The sequence below is a fragment of the Prunus persica genome, chromosome G7 (assembly GCF_000346465.2).
Source record: "Prunus persica cultivar Lovell chromosome G7, Prunus_persica_NCBIv2, whole genome shotgun sequence".
In the NCBI taxonomy this organism is placed as follows: domain Eukaryota; kingdom Viridiplantae; phylum Streptophyta; class Magnoliopsida; order Rosales; family Rosaceae; genus Prunus; species Prunus persica.
The window spans coordinates 2,800,406-2,817,093 of record NC_034015.1 but is presented as its reverse complement, the minus strand read 5'-3'; the positions used below and the strand labels follow the sequence as shown (position 1 = coordinate 2,817,093).

The window sequence follows — 16,688 nt, the reverse complement described above, 5'->3', positions numbered from 1 at the left end:
TTGTCCATCCTTCTCTCATCGCCCAGTTGTCGAAGGCTAAGGTTTTGGGCCAAGCTTATTTGGTTGAGGAGCTACCTCATTAGATTGCTCTGGTCGTCCATTCTCTGAGCTAGTTGGTCAACTCTCAGATTAAGGTCTGCTTGACCTCGTGGATCGGGAGGAGAGAAATGTGTAGAGTCCAATTGCACACGGGCTAGGGTTTCATTGGAGGTGTATGCGGGAGCGTGCGTCGAGCTTGGAGGCAATAAAGGGAACGCTTGAAGTTGCTCCAAGATTGGGCCTAGGTCAGCGGTGGTAATGAGCCCACCTTAATGGGAGGTTCCACCATGTTCGACGGCAGTGGCCGGTGCGGTGGTCTCAACTGCAAGTCCGGTAGGTGGCACGGTGGTGAGAGGTGGTGGTGCCACCATGTCGATCACGGGATCGTGGGTGGAGTGGCTTTGGGCCGTCGAGGATCGAGCCATCGCGGAGGTTTTGCCCCTCGTCTTCTTGCTTCCAACCATGGTTGTTTGGAAGGCTTCAGTTGATTGGAAAATAAGTTTGGAGCACGCTTTGAGTATATCTAGTGCTCTCAATGAAAGCACCAATTTATGGGAGCAAATTTTCCCACGAGAATATTCAATTGGAAAGATTCCCCTTTCTTCTTCACCGCCTCTTTCTCCCTGCAAAATAGAACAAATAAGTGGACTACACCCGAGGGGTGTTGGCCAAATGCCCTCCGATGCCTAAATTAGTTCAATTGAATCGTATAGAAAATAATAGCTAATACAGTACGAAGATATGTTTATGGTGTAAACCGGGCGGCCGGAACCTTATGTAAAAGAGAGAGAGAGAGAGAGAGAGAGAGAGAGAGAGAGAGAGAGAGAGAGAGAGAGAGGAGGTGGCTAGGGTCTGTGAGGGGAAGATCTGTACAGAGTTTTAGTAGTAATTCTGACGTACCTCAATCCTTGTGCGTAGCCAAATATTTATTGGGGGCCTCGATGAGGTTAATAAGGTAGGTGAGGTAGGCGTATTTAGGGATTTGATTTAATCAAATCCCTAATTAAGTCAAATATATCCAATCTCAATCAAATAACCTCCCAATTAATTGAAAATTGTGGTATGAATCAAATCAATTCTCGACCTAATTAGGTAACACTCAATTAATTGAGTAACTCCCAATTAGGTTGAATAATTTCTAATTAAGTCAAATAATCCCCAAATGGGAGGAATTACTTAACCTAGGGTTTAGATTTAATTCGGTTCCCACAGACATCATCCACACAGTTGTTTGATTATGGTTGTTTGGCTTATTAGATGCTTGTCCTTAATCTCTGATTTTTCTTAACACTTTCGGGTTTTATTGGCCGAAAGCTCACTGTTCGAACGTCATGCCACTTTACGGCTTCCTGCAATGAAAGTTATGTGCTTCTTCCACCCTTTCGTTTTCATGAAGGGAAAAGATTGAGGCTAAGCCTAACGGCCTCTCCCATGGATTTTTTCTTTTTTTCTTTTTTTTTTTCCGAAGAAATTTCAATTGATTTTTTTTATTTCTGAACTCCCCCTGATGTGGGACTATTTTAACTTTATTACAGGCTGGGAATGTTGACAACAAAGGAGTGCAATGGGGATGCTGGCTCCTCTTCTGACCCAAGGAGACAACAGTGTTTTGGGGGAAAAGTTTGGTCCCTAGAGGTACCACCTGAATTCATTTGTGTATATCTTCTGGAGTCTGGCGGCAAAATAGAAACAAGGTGATTTTTGAAGCATGTTATCAAACAGAGGATATGATTTTTAATAGAGCTGTGCAGATGGCTGAGAAATATGGAGATCTCATGAGTAGAGATTCTACTGCAGCTCTGTTGGTATGTTTAAACTCAATGTAGATGCTGCTTCGGGTGGGGTGGAATTGGTGCTGTCATTAGAAATGACAAAGGGGAAGCAATGGCGGCTATGGCACTTCCATTTGAAACCCCCACCTCCACCAAGCATGCCAAGATTATGGCACTTCAATTCATGTTGAACTTTGCTTGGGATGGTAGATTCTCCTCTGTCATGCTTGAGTCGGATTCACAAGCAGTGATCAGTAGTATAAATTCTGAGGAGGATGAGTCCTTTGCACCAGAAGGGCATCTTATTGATGGTGTGAAGAGGAGTTTACAACTGTTTCAGAATGCTACTCTCTTAATCAAGTAGCTCATTTTTTAGCTAAACATGCTTTAAACTGCATATAAATTGTAACTTGGGATAGAAGAGGTTCCCTGGTGGTTGGAGCCTTTCCTTATTGATGATACTGTTGCATCCTCTTAATTCAGTTTAATGAATTCGGAGTTTCTTCTCATTGGGTAAAATGAAATTTATAGAGGGCAAGTGCCAGAACAAAAAATATTGACCATTGATGTGAAGCCAGGATGCAAGAAGGGAACCAAGATTGCATGTCCAGATAAAGGCAATGAGCAGCTTGGCCAGCTGCCAGCAGACCTTGATTTTGTGATTGATCATGAGAAACCCCATGACACATACAAGAGAGACGGCAAATCACCTCATTGTGATCCAAAAGGTGACGTTAGCGGAGGGGTTGGGTGGAATCACGGTGCATCTCACCAAGCTCGATGGTTGTGATCCACCCATCCCGGTGTCTGACACTCTGAGCCTGGGCTACGAAATTCTTGTTGCCAAGGAGGGGATGCCAATACCAACAGTTTGGGTAGCTAACATACAAGTCAAAGCTGCATTTGTTTAGTTTGTATATTTTGTTGTCAGCAATCACTAGGGTTCATGTATTGTGTTATTGCTTGTATCCTTGTAAGTTGTTTTTTTTTTGTTTTGGCAATATCCTGAACTCTTCTGTATTTTGTACAATATAGTTTCCTGTTCTTCAGATTCTACATGATGCCCTAAGAAAACAAGGCAGATGCACGGAATCAATCTCAACCATTTATCTGTATTCAGAATAAAAAATCTTAGATCAAAATTGGTCCCCAGAATATTTTGTATATTTTGGGTGTTATCCATTGCCTTTGCTTTTGCTTAAAATGGTGGGCAGCCCAAGGATTTCAGCAGAACTAAATACCTCAAAACATTTCTTCTTTTTTTGGGGCCATTAGATCGATCCTGTGCAGGTGAAAAGCATTTTCGGGATAACCATCAAAGTTCAAAACAAGAAGCAAACGAATACTTTGCCGTCACTCAATAACATGATGCCTTTCAGGTTAAAACCAACTAAAGTTAAATACAAAGTTAATCTTAAGGCATGCTTTTTCATCGCAAAAAGTTTCAACCAACCACCTTCTTATTTCCGTTCTAAGATCAATAAAGTTTCATTACGGTAGCCTAAACATGAAAGTAATTTATGGGCTAAACAAAAGTTGTGCAGCAAATGCCTACGTTCGGGTTTGCAACCGTAGCTAGAATAATAGCTCGTGTTTTTGTTCAAAAAGACTACATCAACCCAGTAGAGCACTAGTGCTTACAGAAGAAAAAGATCTTCATAATACAAGGAAAAGATTGAACTTTACATATGATAAAAATGAGAAAATCTAAAACCCTCTGCTTTTAGGAGCATTTGGTCGCCAGGCTAATCCTGACTGAGCAGCTGCTCCTCTATCGGGTTCTCCATAAAACTGACCAGCTTCGGGCTGACAACTTAGATTACTTGCATACCTCCCACCCCCTTGTGCTGGTGGAGCCCACGAGGGGCTTTGCTGCCAAGAGAGATTAGGGTTTTGTAAGTTTGGTGCCACATTCATTGTGGGTTGAAGAGATTGCAACGGCTGCTGCTGCTGTACTAAACCCATATGTTGTTGGTTTGGCAAATGGGGTCGCAACATTGGCTGCTGCTGGTAATTATTCACCGGCCGCTGTTGCGGTGGCTGGTACTGGGTTAGGGATTCTGTTGGCGCATTAGGCTGCCACTCTGGGATGTCATCATCATCATCATTCCACGGCTGAACCGTGACACCAACACTACTGGCCTGATACGTACTACTATTGTTTTGCCCATATTTTTGTATCAGCTCTCTCATTTGGTCTACAGGGCGAGAAGGGGTATGGGACTTGGGGTATACTGGGGCCGCCACTCCAGGCCCCCTAGAGGGCCTTTGGGCAGAATACTGAGGCAGAGATGGATTTGCTCCACCACTAAAATTGAACTCTGGAAGGTCATCTTCATCCCGGGGAGCTCCGGGGCCAAACCCGGGAGGGACATCGTCATCATCATCATGTGCAGATCTAGTGTTGGTAGGGGTTACAGTCCGAGCCTGGGCGGGTTTGGAAGTGTAATTGGTGTTCAAATTTGTATCATGTCTCCTAGAACTAGTAGTAGTAGAAGAAGAATAGTGTTGCTTTTTTGAAATGTGCTTGTGGTGCGATGATGATTTTGGTGAAGTTAATTTTCTCCACACAATAACACCAACAAGACCATTATCTATAGTGTTAAGTGCCTCAATGTGTTCCTTCTGAATGATCTTGCTGAGCATGTCAAAGGTTTTATTATGGGGAGGGCAAAAATAAATTTCCACTCCAAAACAAGGCTCAGAAAAACCAACTCTCTCATCCACAATGTACGATTCTCCCACCTGCAGCGGAATAAATTTTCGATATGAAAATGAACCTCAACTTGCAACCAGAGATCATATATAGATACAGCTATTAGATATATCAGTACGAATGTTACCTCACGAAGGCTTGCACATTCAGCTTCTGACGACCCCTCTTTAGGAACAAAATGCACGACCTGCAAAAATTAAAGGGGAAAAAAAAGTTAAAACTATAGCTTACCCATACAAATAAAATTCATACATAATTACTGCCATTTTTTTTTTTCTGGTTCCTTCTAGTAACTATCTTATAAATCTGCTCGTCACTTAGTGGGAGGGCCATTTCCCGCAAAGGTCCTATGCAGTTCATATTCTCATTCAAGTTGCTGAAACTTATAATGGCACAATGTTTTCAAGTTTAATTTGCTAAACCAAAATAAAGGCTGCAAATGCTAATGCAAATGATCGAAGACAATCCTGCTAAATCTCTTGAGAACAATTCAGGCACAACACAGGTTAACATAAATGACTTGACTCAATCTTAGAGTTTGTTCAACAACACTGTCCAAACAAATGCAAACATAATGTCATAGATACTGCTCGTTATGTTAGAACTAATTGAAGCCCAAAAAAGGCAAAAAGTTCTTTAATTTTATATTTGCGGAGTCTCTTCCCAGAAAAAAGGCAACGCTGCACCAATGGAAAAATCAATGAAACACCAAAACAAACATTTGTTTATATAATTTTTCCTTTTTCGAGACATTATAGTATAACATAATACGGGTAGTGTTAAACCCAAAACACAAAAAAACAAAAACAGCTTTGAGATACCATGACAGCACGGCTTCGTGATTGTGGAAGCTCTTGCAGGAATTTCTCAAAAGCATCAAGTCTGACTCTGCCCTTGATATCGAGAAAACCAGGCCACTCTTTTGCAGAGGTTTTTTCACCACTGCAACGGAAAAAGTTGGATTAGCATAAATCAGAAACGAAAACATAAAGTTTCATACAAACTACAGAATATTTTAACACATTACATTTGCCAATATATGCGTCCACACATGCATGTGATACACACCAAAACAACCTTTCTTGTCTCATGCAATATTATCAAGCATAAATAATTTTAGGGTAAATTTTACTTTACTACCTGGAAGTTTCCTGAGTTTTAGACTTTACTATCAAAAGGTTTTTTTGTGTCAATTTTGTACCCAAAGTATGGTTTTTCTACCACGTTCATAACTCTGTTAGTTTGACCGTCAAATTTTCCATTATACAATGACATAGCAATCATGGGCGCATGTGCATTCACTTATATTGTGCCAAGTGGACTAATGAAAGATATTAACTAAATTATTAATTAAGTTAATCAAAAAATGGAAAAAGAAAAACAATTAAAGAAATGAAAAAAAAACTCTCTCTACAGCACCTCCACCTATCTCCCTTCTTCGCCGCCACAATCGACCATCTTCGTGTCGCCAATCTCCTTCAGCCCCTTCCCCTCCTTTGGGTACAAAGTTGACACAAAAAATTTTGGGTACGAAGTTGACACAAAAAATTTTGGGTACGAAGTTGACACGAAAAAAACTTTAGGTAGTAAAGTGAAATTTACCCATAATTTTAAGTTTGTAAAACAAAAATACCATTGCAGTCGATCTTTTAAATTTACCTATCTTCCATCTAGTATCACTTAAACTTTGTTACTTAAGTTAAAGCAGCATTACTAGCAATGTCTCTGGCCCTCTCTATGCATCATCCAATCACCCACGGATTACCAAAAAGAAGAGGGAGCAGGATATGAACAAATTAGAACATCTACTACAAACCAGCCTGCAGACTGCAAAGTACAATATCCTGTCCACCTATATTATACTCTGGTACAGCCTAGTCCACAAGCAAATTTAACTTCAAAAAGTGTTTCAAGTTATGACTGACCATTATTTGTTATTTAAATAAGAAAGTTGAAAACATACAGCAGCCCAATACTCCAACATGTAATAAACTTTGAATGAAAGAGCAGTACACCAATGCAGTGGAAAAGAGAATCTGCCGTGAACAAATATCAAGCCAGAAATGCAGGACAAGTCAAGAACAATGTACAACAATTCTAATGTTTGATATAAATGACAAACCTTTTATAGATGCCAATAACAGAGGCCATGGGTGAGAGATTCAGTTGGAGGGAGCCATTCCATACACGTTCACCCTTTGGTGTGCCAAGAGGTCTAGATACTGATTTTTCAGGACTGCCACTGGACTTCACATCGGCACAAACGTTGCGGGATTTTGTATCGGCATGGTCACTGGTTTTGATCACAGCATGACTGCCACTGGTTTTCAAGTCAGCATCCGACTTTGAATCTGTTGTATCAATTTCATCAAGCTTTTGTGGAGGGGCGTCAACAGTGTTTTTGGGACTCAGAACCGAATGCTTCGATTCAGAGCCTGTCTCAGAATCATCCTTGTCTGAGATGGGTGTCACTTTCTCAGGTAAAATCTCGAATGGCGGCTCCGTATCCAGGGATTCCATGAACTCATCTAGGGAAACAATTGGAGGAAGATCCTTCAATCCATCATCCACCATAAGCCCTTGCATAAAATCAGTTGCTTCAGTAGAAGGAATAGTAAAGGTGCATTGAGTAGTCTTGTCTTCTATAGTGCTCTTCTCACCTGAGGCATTCCCTTCTTCCTTGGGTTTATCAGGTTTCAAAGGGGTAGACACTTCCATCTCCTTGCTTCTTGGTAGGCTCTGAGCATGTGAAGTTGTATCAACTGGAACCTCCACTGAAGCACTATCATATTGTTCAACTTCAACTTCACCCTTATGCGTTTTTTTCACTAAACGTCTCATATCAACTTCTGAATCTGGTAAAACAACCATTTGGGCAAGCTCTTCAGCCTTTGCCATCCGCCACTCAGAAAGCTCCTTTGAAGCAAGTTCCTCTGCAGTCATAGAACATAACCGTTCTGGAGGTATTTCTCCAGACATAACTCTCTCTCTTAGTTCTGGATTATTACGGTCTTTTAGATTGAACAAAAGGGACCTTCCCTTCTCTTTATACTTCTTATTCACACCTCCAAATAATTTGAAAAGTTCTGCTTCAATTCTAGAGGCCAACTCTTCTGGAGATTGAACTGCTTGTTCTTCTGGGCGTCTGTCCATCTCCTCATGATCCAACTTCTGTTTTTCAGCAGGTTGAATGTCTTTTCTCTCTGTCATTTCCATCTCAGAATCCAATACCCAGGAGAGACCATTTCCCTGCAAAAGTTCATCTTTCACAAACAAGTTGTCATTAAATGAAACATCTTCATAACGCAGAATATTACTTGATTGGAATTCCTTGCCATCGCATGTTGGTATCAATGCAGAAGCACTTGTAGTTGCATCAGCCAATATAATTTGGCCTGCACCTTCACCATCATCACTTTTCCTAATGGAACAAGTTTCACTGGAAGTGAAATTCTCCTTAGGCTCTTTAGAGTCAGTGTAAACAGCATCAGCAGCAGGCTGGGGATTCTCCTGTGTACTCCCCTGAATTCCTCCCGCCTCACCCTGAGACTTACTCCCTGAATCCACACATTTATCTTGCTGCTGATTAACCAACGCCAATGCAGCAGCTAAAGATTCCCTCATTTTGGACCTTACAGATTCAAATGATTCTTTTTGAAGCTTGGGAGATGGTTGTGACTGCAGCATTTGAGTTTTTTGACTCGAGGACCGCTGTGACACAGACCTACCAGAAAAGGATTCCATCTTCACCATTTTCTTATTTGGGGCTAGCAAATGAGGTGATCCTGGAGCATTGTGCACAGATCCCCCGGATTCTATCTTTACCATTCTCTTATTTGGCGCAGGCAAATGAGGAGATAATGGGGCATTGTGCACAGATTCCATTTGTACAGATCTTCTGTTTGCTGCAGGCGCTTGCTGCAACCATGGTCTATGTTCCATATGTGCCACCCGCTTGTTTAGCATTGACAACTGATGTGTTGCTGGATTATCAGACATGAGTTCCGAAGGTGCCTTTCGCTTAACTGATCCCAACAACTGATGTGATTCCAAATTCTTAGGGAAGGATCCAATCTCTCCCAGATGATTGCTAGGCGACAAAAGTTTCTGTGGACCATGAGTCCCATTTGAATTGGCAATCTGTCCTATTTGCGAGTATGTCATTGATAAGCCATGCAACCCAGGATGATCAGGCACAGGTTCCAGCATCAGTCCCATTTGTTTGTTTGATATCGAAAGCTGCTGTGATTCTGAATTACTAGATACAGAATTCATCCCTCCCATTTGAATTTCTGGTACTATTGAATCCACATCTTTCATCATGGGTTCCAGCTGACCCATTTCCATGCTTGATATTAGCAACTGTGGTGACAGAAGGTTGATTAGCATGCTAGATTAGCAACATAGCTACCTAGAAATTTCCTGCTCCGTACAGTTCGCTCTTACCCTTTAAGAGGTGTCACTCAAAACAGAAAAACACAAACTGCAAAAGAAAAGAAAAAAAAGAAACTTATCAGAGCATGCTCTTCCTTTAACAACTAAAAACAATACAAAAAGTCAGTTCACAGCAATTTAGAAAAAAAACAATACAAAGGCAAATAAAGAAAGGAGTGCAAAGATCAACATAGGCAAAGAATTGCAAAGTATACTATCGTTAGGTGAATTTCAGCAGCAAAATCAGTGGGTTGAAAGTACAAATAAAGTTTTATCAAGCAAAATTCTACTTAATTACAAATATAATTAGGGTTGCCGAACCCAAATAACCAAACCGCCTACCGACCGACGGCGGCTGGAATGGCTAAAAATTGGGAACCGCTACCGAACCACAAAATCGGTTTCGGTAACGCCGTTGTGAGAGAGAGGCAGGCAGTGGCTGCCATGGGTGAGAGAATACCAGATCTGCGCGGTGGCAGAGAGAGCGGCGACGAATCAACCTTCACGCAAACCAATATCCTCCTCGCGATGAAGCTCGCCGGCGTCGAGGCAGAGGAGTGTGGTGTCTGGGCAGTGGGAAGAGGAAGAGAAGAGGGAGAGAGATCGATACAGCGAGAAAGAGTAGAGGAAGAAGACGACTTGTGACCAAAAAAGGAAGAAGACGACCAAAATTTAATAAATAAATAAATAAATAACCAAAGAGAGAGAGAGAAGGATGAGGGGCGGCTAAAGAAAAGGATGTTAGGGTTAAAAAAGTGTTAGGGTAGGGTTTTATATAAAATAAAGAAAACTTAATCCCAAAAACACCGTCAAAACAAAATAAATAATCTCTTGCGAAATTTCATGTACAGAAAATAAAACATTTTAAAATTTAGAAAAGAAGAAAAAGATAAAAACAAAACAAGCAACAAGCAGTTATCATTAAAAAAAAAAAAGGCCAAAAGTCATTTTTTGTCTTTGTAATTTGGCACTTCAACTACTTTTGACATTATAGTTTCAATTTCGTCAATTTTGCCTTTATAGTTTCATATTTGTAGCAATTCAATAACATGTTAGTATTCTTGTCAAATTCTTTAACGATGCAATGGGTAATTTCGTCAACCCAAAACCCTTGAGCGTAAAAGCTTGTCTAAAATTCTCCACATGTCATATTTGAGCTCAAAATTCAACCACTAATCCCAATTTTTGAAGAACCATACCCCAAATAACCAATTTCAAGCCCTAATATGAAATTAGGGGAGTTTCAGATGAACTTTTATGCTCAAGGTTTTTGGGTTGACAAAATTGTCCTTGCACCGTTAAAGAAATTGACAAGAATACTAACTTGTCTTTGAATTGCTACAAATACGAAATTACAAGGTCAAAATTGATGGAATTGAAATTACATGGTCAAAAGTAGTTGAAGTGCCAAACTACAACGACCAAAAGTGACTTTTAGTCGAATAAAAAAACCCAATTGCTCTCTCCTTGTGTGAGTCCTAAAGGAAAACTCAATAGAGTGGAGGAGGAAGAAGCGTTATTGTCCCTCCTCCCCCTCATCTCTTCTCGTCTTTTCCTTTTAGGTTAATGAATAAGTCCACTAGGGTCTTCTGAATAAAAAGCCTCTTGTGGTGATTTCTTCTGAACTATGCTTAGATTGAAGTTCCCCACCACCCCCTTTTAATTTATGTTCTCAATCAAATCCTTCTCCCAAAACCTGCTCTCTAATGCTACTCATGTCCTCTAAATTTGATTCTACAATGTCTTTGACGGAGGTTATTGCAAATTACCCAATTGTTATTTGACAGGGTTGTTTTCGTTTATTTGTTCGCTACTATGCACAGGTAGATCGTTGAAATCATATTTTCTTCATATTTGTTAGTGGGTGTGGCCGAGATGACGCTTTTTCAAGTTGTGGTGGTAGGGTTCATTTAGGCTCATGAGTTGTTTTAGGGTTTCAGTTATGATGGGTTTGTGGGCTTTGTTTAGGCTTATGGTTAATTATGGTGATGTGGGTGTGGGAACACATATTTCGCTGGCCAATAAGAAGATGACACGTGGAAAAGAAATCCTTTTTAATTAGGGAAATTATCTTTGATTTAAGATAGGAATATCATCCTAAATCAAAGAACCAATGTCTACCAAATCTCTAAGACTAATTCCTATCATCTTTTTAGAAAAGAATAATCCTAACCAAATAAATATTATTCTCCCAAAACCCTAGCATACAAGGAGCCTATAAATACATGACTACACAAGGCATTCAAGGTAATTCCAAAAATCCTAGAGAAATCACTCACTCACTCACTCACTCACTCTCTCTCTCTCTCTCTCTCTCTCTCTCTCTCTCTCTCTCTCTCTCTCTCACCACACGGATAAGGGCACCTGACTCTCCCCATGGTACAAAACTCCATCCACTTTAACTATTGTTGTATCTTTTTCAAGGTCCAATTAAACTAACTTAGATATCAGAGGGCCTTTGGCCAACACCCCCGGGTGTGGTATATTTACTCATATTTATTTTGCAAGGATCAAGGAAGAGAAAGAAGGAAGATCGAAGATCGATGAATCAACCCGTGAATATTCCCTTTGCGGAAATTTGCTCAAACATATTTTGTGCTTTCATTGAGAGCATGAGTTATACTCAAAGCGTGTTCTTGAATCAAAGGAATATGTTTCCTCCTATTTATCACTCAACCGGAGCCTTCCAAATAACCATAGTTGGAAACATGCAAAAGAAGTCGGCCCGCCTCAAAGAAGTAATCTGTGATGAGCCAAGGCCGTACATTTCGCTGTCCTGTGTCCGAGATCGTGGCTGCACCTCCCTGCCCTTGGTCACGAGCACTGGTCCTCCTTCCATGGCCGGAGCCGCACCCCTTCTCCAAGGTACCGTGGCCATAGGCGCGGCTCCATCTCGCAACATAAGGGCTGAAACTCATAGCAGCAACAAAGGTCCAGCAACCATCCGCTCAGCCTCACGGTCGAAACTGGGGATCATCCTAGCGGTCCCACTATCGGATCCGACGCATACCACCAAGGTGGTACCTCTAATCAAGGCCATCTTGGCGCCACCACCAATTTTGGCTTCTTTTTAAAACAACTACAACCATTCCATCATTTGCCACCACGTTCAACGTTTGCTCCCGTGTTCACCTCAAATAAAACCCTAGCCCATGTGCAATTGGGCTCCACACGATTTTCTCCTCCAGATTCAAGCAATCAAGCAAACCTCATCTTACAGTAGACCAGCTAGCTCAAAAAGTAGATGACCAAAACAACTTGGTGGTACAACTTGGTGGTACAACTCCTCAGGCAAATCAATTTAGTCTAAGACATTGGCCCTGGATCCCATGATGAATATAGAAGGGTGGACGGGCTCACTGGTAGGCAATTCGAGAGGTCCCAAACAAGTCGAGCAAGAGCAATCAGGTAAGGAGAAGGACTAGAGCATGCTGCACAACACGCTAGCATATCACAAGCATCCGCGAGCCCCACTCAAGTAGATCGAGTCTTCGACCGAGATTAGGTCCAATGACCAACATGCACAACAGGTTGGGCCCACGATCCAATGTTCATGCCTGCCTGGGCCCACATAGAAACATTCATGTGAGATTAGGCTCCCGAGGAGATCAGCCTCGCAATCATCCTTATGAGATAACGTGAAGAAAGACTCTCACCTACTCGCTCCAAAAGAGCGAACTCAAGGAGACAAGCCACAGAGGATCCCTTGCAAGCTCAATCCACCAACACTCTGCTCAAGCAGGACAGTCGAGGAGAGCTGCTTCGTAGAGACAATGAGGTGGTATTGCAGCGACTCCTGTGTCATAGGAGACATGGACGTGAACCTCAAGCCATGCAGGCAGAAGATGTTGAGAAACTTGTAAATGACTGACTTCGAGACTTGAAGATTGGAGGAGATTTTAAAGATGCTCTGCACAAGAAGGTGGACCGAGTGAACTCCTCACCATTCACCACTGAGATAGAGCAAGCGGCTCCACTGAAGTGATTCTCAACGCCTTCTTTCGCACACTTTAAAGGGGATTGTGATCTCGAGAGCCATTTGAAGCACTTCAAATGTAATATCTCGTTTCTAAATTAATATTTAATTCTAAAATTATTCAAGTAAAAGATAATTTTACCTCGATAGTATTTTAATGGGTTTAAAATTGACTTTTTGTTTGGGAAATAATTTCGGAATTTGAGTAATATCGTTGCATAGAGCGCGGCATACGAGTTCGTAGACACGTTTGTGGGCTCAAACTGGAGTTTTAACGAAGAAGTTACAATCAACAGAAGTGCAGTGACACAACCGTAAATATTTCAAAGTCAATTTTTTTTTTTTTTATAAAAAAAAGAAAAAAACCAAATCAAACTCTTCCACACGTTGTGGCCTTATTGGCTTTGAAGTCATGGAACTTCAAACTGAGATCGGTTCCGTTGTAGCACGATATTGTCCGCTTTGGGCCTCCCTCTTTGCTCTCATGGTTTTGTTTCTAGGAGCTCACGAGCAACTTCCCAATGGGTCACCCATCGTGGGATTGCTCTAGCCCCCAACTCGCTTAACTTCGGAGTTCCTATGACTCCGAAGTCAGTGAGCTCCCAAAAGGCCTCGTGCTAGATGGAGGCAGGTATGTACATATAAGGCACATCACCCCCTCTCCGTTGGTCAATGTGAGATGTTACAAAAAACCATCGTCCTGTTTTTCCCTTAAGTAATAATAAAGCTGCCAAGCCTTTTGATTTAGTGCATTCTGATGTATGGGGTCCGACTCGTGTTACTTCAAAACGATTTGTTGGTTTGTCACATTTATTGATGATTATATCCGACTCACTTAGGTTTTCTTTCTCAAAAATAAAAATGATGTTGCTTTCGTCCTTTTAGAGTTTTGTACTATGATGTTTACTCAGTTTCAGACTCGGGTCAAAGTATTCCGAGCTAATAACAGAGGTGCATATGTGAATAATACTTTTGCATGTTTCTTCCATGCTCACGGTATCATTCACCAAATGACCACTCCTTTTACCCCTTAACAAAATAGTGTGTCTAAAATGAAGAACCGACAATTGCTTGAAGTTGCTTGCTCACTCACATTAGATATGTCTGTTCTCCATCATCTTTTGGGGCACGCTATTATGTTTGCTGCCTATTTGATCAACTGTACTCCAAGCCAGGTTCTTAATTTCAGAACTTCGCTTGATGTGCTTAGTGGCCATGTTTCCATTGTCTTCGTCCTTTAGTTGACCCCTAAAGTTTTTTAGTGTGTTATCTATGCTCATGTCTACTCTTATCAATAGAGTAAACTTAATCCTTGTGCTCTGCGATGTGTCTTTATTGGTTACTCTTCTACTCATAAGGGTTATAAGTGCTATCATTTGGCCACCCAAAAGGTGCATGTTACTTTGGACGTGCCCTTCCATGAAAAATGTCCTATTATATTTCTCCCTCCTCTCCAATTCAGAGGGAGAGAGGGAGTGAATTGGAGAGTCTTGGACTTGAATTGGAGAATCATGTGTTTAAAGATATTGCTCTCGGGAAGGAAATGATTGGTTGCACTGACGAAAACGACCAGTCACCTAGGTCTGGAGATTGAGACGTTACTCTCTATGAAGAAATGACAAGTCAACATTTGGACCTCGACCAGTCGCCCATGTTTGGAGATGAACAAATTTCTCTCAGTGATGAAATGATTGGTCGCACCAAAGAAAGCGACCATCGCTTGTGCATAAAAATAGTGACTCTCGTGATTCTTGTGTAGCTGAGTTCGATGCAAGACCCCCCTTTGCCCAGCCACTGCTCTAATCAAATTGTGATAGTGAAACAAGTGAGGTAATCCTTGATGTTTTATCTATGCCAAGTTATGAGTTGTCCCCACGTACCACTCATGAGAAACCTGAAGTACAATACTCACTTGATATATATGCAAAGTCTAAGTATCCCATTAGTTATTATGTGAAAACTCATCATTTATCTAAGTCATTTGCATCATATTTGTGTCAATTATCTAGTGTATGTGTGCCAACTAAGTTGCATGATACTATTTTTGACCCCAAGTGGATGGATGCCATGAATGTTGAAATGGAAGCTTTGAACAAAAATGCAACTTGGGATTTAGTTCCTTTTTCCATGAGGGAGAAAGTTGTTGGATACAAATGGTGTTCACATTGAAGTATAAGATTGATGGTTCCATTGACCTTTATAAGGCTAGATTGGTAGCAAACAATTATACTCAATCCTTAATCGTGACTGCCCTTGTTGCAGTTTGATATCAAGAATGCGTTCCTACACGGTGATCTCAATAAGTAGATATATATGGATTTTCCTCTTGGTATTCATGCAACCTCTGAAGAGGGTGTTGTGTGTAAACTGCAAAAGTCCTTGTATGGATTGAAGCAATCTCCTAGGGCGTGGTTTGAAGGGTTTGCGGTGTCTATAAAGCAATTTGGCAATGGCAGGGCAACTCAGAACACACCTTATTTTTTAAGCATCATAAAGGTAAATTGACGACTTTAATTATTTATGTTGATGATATGATTGTGATGGGGGATGATTAGTCAAAGACTGAAATATTGGATCATAAACGTATTGATACCCCGAGTGAACAGAATCACAAATTGGGGTGTATCCTGATCAAGTCAAGTCCCTACTGATAAAGAGCATTATCAATGGCTTGTATGGAAATTGATTTATTTAGCTCATGCATGTCATAATGTAGCATATGAAGTGAGTGTAGTAAGTCAGTTTATGCATTCTCATAGTGAAGATCATGTGGGTGTTGTGATGCGTATTTTAAGATACCTAAAGGTGACTCTTGGCAAGGGGTTTTTGTTCTCTCAGATCGGCCATATGGATGTGGAAGGATATACAGATGTTGATTGGGCTATTTCAATTACTAATAGACATTCTACTTCTAGATATTTCACTTTTGTTAGTGGTAATCTTGTTACTTGGAGAAGTAAGAAACAAAACGTGGTGTCTTGATCAAGTGTAGAAGCTGAGTATAGTGGTATGGCACAAGGTGTGTGCAATTTATTGTGGTTGAAAATACTATTGGGAGAACTTGGATTTGGTCTTGAGAAACCTATGAATTTGTATTGTGATAATAAGGTTGCGATTGCAATTATTCATAATCCTGTGCAACATGACCATACGAAGCATGTGGAGGTTGATCGACACTTAGTTAAAGAAAAAGTTGATGATGGGATTATTGCATTTCCATTTATGAATTCTGAGTATAAACTAGCCGATGTTCTTACTAAAGCTGTGGCGACTACTACCTTTCTCAACTTGCTTGACAAATTGGGCATGCGTGACATCTTTACTCCAACTTGAGGGGAAGTGTTGGTGAGATCTTAGTTTGATTAGGAGACTTATTTCCTATTCTATTAGGATTTTATTTTATTTTTTGTACAAATCTTGTGTAATTAGGTTTTCTATTTGTTTCCTTGTATTACCTTACTAGGGTATACACCTTGTATTATAAATACCTCATTTTGGAGAATGAAAATAAATCAGAAAATATTTTACCCCATATTTTTTTACTATACCTTTTTTCAAGTTCAATTTTTGCTCTTACTTCGCAGCTGACTTTTAATTTCCTCTCATGGGTTGAACAAACTTCCATATTCAATAAACGAAGAAAGAGCACAAGATGGTGGTGTCTCCAACATCTTTAACCAAGATAAGATGTGGGTTTGCTACACCACATAGTGAAATTCTTTTACAAATGTGGGGAGAGAGGGGGGGAGAG

The 16,688-nt window shown here is 40.7% G+C and overlaps 1 protein-coding gene across 3 annotated transcripts; it reads right to left on the bottom strand.

Annotated features, from left to right (window-relative positions):
* On the bottom strand, nucleotides 3,254-9,718 carry LOC18769643. 3 transcript variants are annotated; one of them, XM_020568003.1, is made up of 6 exons: nucleotides 9,422-9,718; nucleotides 7,188-9,010; nucleotides 6,650-7,106; nucleotides 5,349-5,469; nucleotides 4,655-4,714; nucleotides 3,254-4,556 (listed from the first exon to the last, which is right to left on the bottom strand). In XM_020568003.1, exons 2-6 carry the CDS (start codon nucleotides 8,914-8,916, stop codon nucleotides 3,519-3,521), a joined length of 3,405 nt encoding a protein of 1,134 aa, XP_020423592.1. In that variant the 5' UTR covers nucleotides 8,917-9,010; nucleotides 9,422-9,718; the 3' UTR covers nucleotides 3,254-3,518. The 3 variants fall into 3 exon arrangements, with proteins under 3 accessions (XP_020423592.1, XP_020423591.1, XP_007203213.1); XM_020568002.1 differs by having other exon boundaries at nucleotides 6,650-8,889; nucleotides 8,974-9,010; nucleotides 9,422-9,717; XM_007203151.2 differs by having other exon boundaries at nucleotides 6,650-9,010; nucleotides 9,422-9,717.

What these genes read in the sequence shown, in the direction of transcription:
- LOC18769643 (XM_007203151.2), bottom strand. Translation starts at nt 8,916, where the DNA reads ATGCTAATCAACCTTCTGTCACCACAGTTGCTAATATCAAGCATGGAA. An exon ending in GTTATTGGCATCTATAAAAG is followed by an intron (nt 5,470 to 6,649) that starts GTTTGTCATTTA and finishes TTTCCGTTGCAG; the next exon opens with TGGTGAAAAAACCTCTGCAA. An exon ending in CACGAAGCCGTGCTGTCATG is followed by an intron (nt 4,715 to 5,348) that starts GTATCTCAAAGC and finishes TAATTTTTGCAG; the next exon opens with GTCGTGCATTTTGTTCCTAA.